The sequence below is a fragment of the Sus scrofa genome, chromosome X, assembly GCF_054392235.1.
Source record: "Sus scrofa isolate SSC_HxYL_T2T_F1_AM1 chromosome X, Sscrofa_HxYL_maternal_Yorkshire_Landrace_v2.0, whole genome shotgun sequence".
NCBI lineage: Eukaryota > Metazoa > Chordata > Mammalia > Artiodactyla > Suidae > Sus > Sus scrofa.
Window position 1 is genome coordinate 120,576,844 of NC_139401.1, and position 7,282 is coordinate 120,584,125.

General features: G+C 45.2%; 1 protein-coding gene across 4 annotated transcripts in view; it reads left to right on the forward strand.

Moving 5' to 3' along the window:
- HPRT1 (hypoxanthine phosphoribosyltransferase 1) overlaps window positions 1-2,622 on the forward strand; it is a 36,724-nt gene extending 34,102 nt beyond the window's left edge. For 3 of the 4 annotated variants that reach the window (XM_085006337.1, XM_085006338.1, XM_085006339.1), the window contains 3 exons: window positions 1,112-1,158; window positions 1,313-1,389; window positions 1,920-2,622. In XM_085006337.1, coding sequence (XP_084862463.1) covers window positions 1,112-1,158; window positions 1,313-1,389; window positions 1,920-1,967 — 172 coding nt within the window. In that variant the 3' untranslated portion in view covers window positions 1,968-2,622. The remainder of the gene's footprint in view (window positions 1-1,111; window positions 1,159-1,312; window positions 1,390-1,919) is intronic. The other variant, NM_001032376.2, reaches the window with a different exon arrangement.
- Window positions 2,623-7,282: the final 4,660 nt, after the last annotated feature.

Below are 7,282 nucleotides of genomic sequence, written 5' to 3' on the forward strand. Positions count from 1 at the left end.
CTTTTTTTTTTTTTTTTTTTGCAACTTCCTATGCATCTGCAATTATTTCAAAATAATTCATTCAGATCTATAGGCATATGAGGTGCCAGGTTCCCCAGAACTCTCAGTACAGCTTGCACTGCATTTAATGATACCTTTTCTGGATTGTTCCTGGATGAGTGAGGTACATGGCTGGGTGTTTGCTCTGATTGGTTCGTTATTTCCTTTCTGAGTGGAAATCGAGTCCAGGTATGCCTTCTGATTCCTAGAAGGAGACTCACGAGGGACTTGCTTGCTTAGGCCAGTGCTTCTCAATTTGGGCTGTGCGTTGGAGTCATCCATGAGTTTGAAACACAAAACCACCTATATCTGTGTCCCACCCCCCGAGATTCTGATGTGAGTGGTCAGGGGTATGGCCTGGGTATCTGAGTTTTGTTACATATTTTTTAAAGTTTCCTCTAATGTGCAGCTAAGGTTGAGCATCCTTTTAAGTCCTTTCGAGCCCTTTTAATATATTTATCTAGGAAGGTATGAAATCTTAAGTTGTATCGGGACTGCCCTTATTAACATATGTAAAGGCTTTCAAAACACCGTTACAGATTTTTTAAATGGTTGAAAAATTTCAGCAGGGAGTGCTTGGGTTATGAATGAGACTTTGTTAGAGTTGACGCATCCTACCTGCAGGTTCTGCTCTCAAAATTAAATACTAGCTCCTTCACCCTGCTACTTATTTTTCAGCCGGAGGTGATACTCACCTCTCCCACACCCATTGGTGGCTTGGTGACTGTATTTCCCAGGAATTTGGGACTGAGAGCCTCTATCTGGTCACCTTGCTCAATTGGCGTTCCCCACCCATTCAGCCGCCCAGTGAGTCGGGGGCAGCCCTCAGAATGGTCCATCATGTTCCAGGTGGAGATGAATCCAAGGCCTCCTCTGTCATGTGAACCCACAGCACCCCCTGCCCAGGGACCCCTGGGATTGAGCTCTCCATTTCAGTCTTTCTTTGGGTTTATTAAAACTGACCAGGGTGGGCTGAACTGCAGATGAAACCATGCTGCAGCACATGAATGTTCTCTTCTGTAGTGCCCTGCAGTGTCTCTCTGTGTCACATGTCACATTTTATAATTCACAGCTTGCTGGTGAAAAGGACCCCTCGAAGTGTTGGCTATAGACCAGACTGTAAGTGAATTCGTTTTTGTCAATCATTTAACCATCTTTAACCCAAACAAGCTTTATATGAAATGGTTTAAAGTTGCTTTAGAGACTCTTTGCATGTATTCAATTTGAAAGTGATGTATTCTGTATCTAAATGATGGATTATGATTCTTTTTAGTTGTTGGATTTGAAATTCCAGACAAGTTTGTGGTAGGCTATGCCCTTGACTACAATGAATACTTCAGGGACTTGAATGTAAGTGATGCTTCTTTTCCTCACTCGCATTTTTCAGAACCCATATAACAATTTACAAAAGAGAAGAATTGTTTTCTCTTTCCAGCACCTCATCATTTGAACAGCCTGATGGTTCCCATTAGTCACATAAAGCTGTAGTCGAGTACAGACGTCCTTAGAGCTGGCACTTGGCCAGGCTAGGGTGACACTTCTTTCTGGCTGAAACAGTTGAACAGCTTTAATGTACAGTAACTGTCCCATTATTATTTCAGAAGATAGATGTGGTCATAAGTAAGAAATAAATGAACCAGCTTAAGTCTTTTAATTCACTCGCCTTCAAATGCGCGCCTCCTACTCCAGAGGCAGGAGTCCCAAGAACGCATTTGCGAACCCGGGTGAGGAAGATCCGGGAGGCAGCGCAAACCTCTGTTTGTCTTGTACAAACCCCTGCAGCGTAATCCTATTCACATAAGACATGCAAACGACTGTTCTTGCCTTTCATTTCTGAATACACTTTTCTAAGATGAATTTCTGGATGTTTTATTTTGTAGCATGTTTGTGTCATTAGTGAAACTGGAAAAGCAAAATACAAAGCCTAAGAGGAGAGTTCAAGTTGAGTTTGGAAACATCTGGAGTCCCATTGAAATCACCAGTAAAGTTATCACATGTTCTAGTTCTGTGGCCAGCTGCTTAGTAGAGCTAATTGCATGTTATCTTCTAAGAATTTTACGTTTTGTATTTTAGAAATGTCAGTTGCTGCATTCCTGAACTCTTTATTTGCACTATGAGCCTATAGACTATCGGTTCCCTTTGGGTGGATTGTTGTTTGACTCGTGAATGAAAAATCTCTTAAACCACACCACTATTGAATGAAAATATTGAAATCGTATCTGTAAGAAACATTTAAAGAGAAGAATATATTAGTTTTTTAATTGGTACTTTAATTTTTATATATTCAGGAAAGAACAGAAGTGATTGAATATTGTTAATTATTACCACTGTGTGTTTAGAAAAGTAAGCAGTCAGTTTCATATCAGTGACAGCACTTAGAGGTATTGTTATGTCAAATAAAAAATATGTCCTGGGATTATTTTAGTAGGTTTCAACACTATTGACTGTATTTTCTCTCTTGTTCAGATTATTTCCGGTGAGTTGTTGTCAATAAGTACAGACCCATAAATTCCAGAAACCTACCAATTTTTGAATTCGTCAGTGTAAAAATCCTTAAAATAAAGGCTGTCTCTTTAAAAGAAACTATGCATGCCTGTTGTTTCTCTACAAATTAACCTGGTGTAGTTTTCTGTTGGCTACTTTTCCCTGTCTGTTAAATTTTAGTAGCTAGTTTAATTGTAATCTTTACCAAGCACAGAAAATAATGATTATCTGGTAGAATGGGTTGGTGGAGCTACTGAGATTCTTACCTACTTCGGAGACATGCAATTTGAGACACGTGGTATATAGTTTACTATATTTGCCTATGCTAAAATCACATGGCTCTCTCGGCATTCTGTTAGATTGCAACCCCACAAGCATCTCCACGGTTTGTTTTCAGACATACTATTAACCTTCTTTGTGTAGAAGTACCCTGTCGACTAAAGAACAGTAATAAAATCTTTTGTTTTCTGGGAGCAGGAAGAAAAGTTTTAAACTCAAATTCTTCACTGCTTCTCTGCCAGGTAAGGTATGAACTAGCAACCTTGCAAGCCATCCAGCTATATTTATCCCTTTAAAAAAAGCTTGCTGGGGGAGTTCCCACTGTGGCTCAGTGGGTTAAGAACCCGACTAGTATCCATGAGGATGTGGGTTCGATCCCTGGCCTCGCTCAGCAGGTTAAGGATCCGGTGTTGCTGTGAGCTGTGGTGTAGGTCGCAGATGCGGCTCAGATCTGGCGTGGCTGTGGCTGTGGCTGTGGCCAGCAGCTGTAGTTGCAATTGGACCCCTAGCCCGAGAACCTCTATATGCCGCGGGTGCAGCCCTAAAAAGAAAAAAATAATAAAAAAGCTGCTGTAATTTCTAGCAGCAACTAGGGATCTTTAAATGATACTAAATAATAATTTGTTAAAGACCTAGAACTTCCTAGTTTACAAATGTTTTCACTTTCGTCATCTCATCAGGTCTTCCTAATAATCCTGTGAGGCCAAGATACGTGCAGATAATAGCCAGGATAATTCCTCACCCCTGTCGTCTTCTCAGCCCGCCACCTCCCACCTCACTTCCCCTGCATCCTGCCTCCCACCGTAGGCCCTCCTCACCTCCTCTCTCCAGTTGCACTTGGCTCCTTGGGTTAGGTCGAACCGTATGAAATTACCATTCTTGTAGTTAAAAATCGTTGGCTCTTGGCAGTTTTGGGTGATATAACTGAATAACCTGCAGAATAATTTACATTTCTATTTGTACTCACCCTATCTCTCCCCTTCCTGTCTTCTAGAGTGTAAGTTCCTTATGAGGAGGGCAAGGGTGTTTTCATTTTATCGAAGAATAGAGTGAAGGGGGAGGGGCAAGATGGAGGGAAAGAGATGAAGAGGTTCGAACTATTACATATAAAATATTTTATTCATTTACTTATTGAGGCCCCACCCATGGCACGTGGAAGTTCCCAGGCCGGAGATGGAACCCACGCCACAGCAATGACCGACCGGAGCCACTGCAGTGACAACACCAGATCCTTAACCTGCTGTACCACAAGGGAATTCCGTGTGCATAGGATAAAGGAGGACAAGAATTTGTATTGTTCAGTGATGTATAGCTAGTGCCTCAGACGTAGTAGCAGCTCAGCTGGTTGTTGAATGAATGAGTGAATAGCTAAGGGCTCTAGGTTAGACCATCCTGACCTTTCCTTATTAGCTATGTGACCTCGAGTCCCTTAACTTTGGAACCTATTTCCTCAACTGATCAATAGAAATAATGCTGGCTTGTCCACAGGCTTACTGTAAGGTTTAATGTAAGGTTTAATTGGATGCGGTGGTGCAGAGGAAACAGGACAGTGAAATGAAATGTCCTTTGCTTGATTTTAGGACCAAGGGCAACATGAACTGTTTTAGGAGTACTACCCTCCGAGGGCGTGTTGGGGCTTACCTTAGCCACCTGGGAGGTGCCTGTGTCAAACCTCTCAGGTTCCCACATTGCGAATGCTTAGACTGTTGTCCATGTCATACCTGTAAATATAGGTAGGCCCCCGTTTATAAAAAAGATTTATAGATAATCTGCGCCACTGCTCTGATTCTTTAGTTTGGTAAGTTAAACATTTAATGTCCTTACCTGCATTTGAGATTCTGGAAACACACCAAGCACCCACAGTGTGCCAGGAACTATGGAAGATGAGCAAGGTTTCTGATTTCATAAGGGCTACATTCCACTTGGGGCAAGTGACAGTAAATAGACGAATTCAAATAGTTGCAGGCTGTGAAGGCTGTCCAACAGCAATGTGGGAGGGGCTGGGGACCCGGGTTGGGCGCCATGTTAGGTCAGGCTGTTGGGGAAGGTCATGGTCGAGCTACCACTAAAGGGAAGAGTTGGAGCACAGAGTTCTTCCAGTAAGAACAGCAAATGCAAAAGGGGGCTGAGATGGGGACAAGCCATCTGAGATGCTGGAGGGAGAGAAGGAAGGTCAGCGTGTGACAAGAGTAAGGAGAGGGGTAGGAGCTGGGATTGGAGAGGAAGGCCACGGCCAGACCCCGGACTGCTCAGGCCCTCCATTGGCTGTGACACGGAGGCCGGATGGCGCGCATTCCGCAGAGGGAAGGCACTTGAGAGTTGTTTCCCTAGAGAGGGGTATGGTTTAATTTGCATTTTTAAAGGGACAAGAACCGGTCAGCCCCATCCCTACCCCGCATTGCACTTAGGGTCATTCTTCATTCTAGGGTTTTCTTTTCCTCTTTTTGGATGATGATCTTCTAAAAAACGTACGTCAGGGTACAGTTGGCCCTTAACATGATTTTGAACTGCGCAGGCCCACATTCACAGGTATATTTCAATAAGTACCTACAGTGCTACAGGGTCCTCTGTGGGTTGAACCCAAGCATGTGGAACTGCCAAGTTCTTTGCGGCTTTTTGGAGTTCCTGTCGTGGCTCAACGGAAACGAATCTGACTAGTATCCATGAGGACGCGGGTTCAATTCCTGGCCTCACTCAGTAGTTAAGGATCTGGCGTCACTGTGGCTGTGGTGTAGGCTGGCGGCTACAGCTCTGATTCGACCCCTAGCCTGGGAACCTCCATATGCCGCGGTGCAGCCCTAAAAAGACAAAAAAAAAAAAAAAGGTTCTGTGTGGCTGTTTGACTACTCAGAGGGTCAGCGCCCCTAACCCCCGTGTTTAGCTGTTTATCACTTGCCTCCTTACCACTTGAAAGCTCGAACCATCCTCTGGTGGGTAAGCCCATGTGTAAACTGGCCCCTGGCCACTTGTGTAACTGGATTTATCCTCCGTCTCCTTGCACATTCACTTCCCACTGCTGTTCCCCCTGCCTGTCACTCAGTCGTCCCCCCCCCCCCCGCCACCCATGGGCCCAGCTGGCTCAGGATCACCTTGACAAACCCTTCCCTGGTCTCCCTCCCCAGCAGCCTCAGAGGCTCTCTCATCACTTCTCTTTTAGTTTCCTCGTGATCCTCAGCTCTGACCCAAGTGCACTCCCTAAATGGCAGCTACGACCACAGCTGCTAGTTGGAGCTGCTCTGCCATCCATTCGAGCGGCGGGGCAGGGAGGTGGGGGGAGCAGAAAGCCTGAGGGGATGCAGATAGTTTATTATTTAGCAGCGTAGCCAAGACCAGCGCGATGTCAGCTTCCTGTATCCCCAGTCCCACAGGATGCCATGAAACTAGAGAGGAGAGATGACGCAAGTGGTGGGATGCCCTGCCGTGGAGGAGCCGGGCTCCACACTCCAACCAAATGACTGCATAGCCTGCAGCTGCACCCTGAGTGGGGTGGCCAGGTTGAAAGTCCCATGCCTCACGGGAACCAAGGAGGAGGAGGTGGGTGGCAAATGGCCTCGGGACAGCTCCTCCCAAGGCTGCCTGTGTTCCCGGGAGGGCCCAGGGCATTCATCTGAGACTTGGGTTGGACTGCAGTTGACCTTGTCCGTACCATATGGCCTGGGCAGCAACGTCCATGGCAAAGCTGTTCCCTTACGAACACCCGCCCAATGGAGCTTTTCCTGTATTTCTCTACTTACTGGCTGTCTCCCCTAGTAGACCGTCAGCTCCGTGAGGGCAGGACCCTGACAGGCTTGTTCACGGCTGTATTGGACACGTATGGGAATGCCTGGCAGATTAAAGTGCTTGATAAATATTTGTTGAGTGGATGATAGAAAGTTAAAAAGCGAATATGTTAAAATTAATACTGAATTACCTAGAATAAGAAACAAAACATTTTTCAGGTTGAGCAAAGGAAAAAAACCCCTATATATTAGTAATCATTTACTGAATTATCACCATGTGCAATGGAACCATACTGAGCATTTTTTTTTTTTTGTCTTTTGTCTTTTTGGGTCCACACCCACGGCATATGGAGGTTCCCAGGCTAGGGGTGGAATTGGAGCTATAGCCGCCGGCCTACACCACAGCCACAGTAACGGGATCTGAGCTGAATGTGCAACCTACACCACAGCCCGCGGCAATGCTGGATCCTTAACCCACTGAACAAGGCCGGAAATCAAACCTGCATCCTTATGGATGCTAGTCAGATTCATTTCCACTGAGCCATGACGGGAAATCCCATACTAAGCACTTTTGAATCCCCTATGAGGTGGGGTGAGGTTTTTTTAAATCATCCCAATTTCACATATGAAGAAATACAAGCCCAGAGAGGTTGCATCATTTGCCCAGGATCACACAGCTAGACGTGGCGGATGAGGAATTTGAACCCAGGTAATTTTATTCCAGAGCCTGGCTCTTAGTTCATTGCCACTTAACCTTTGGC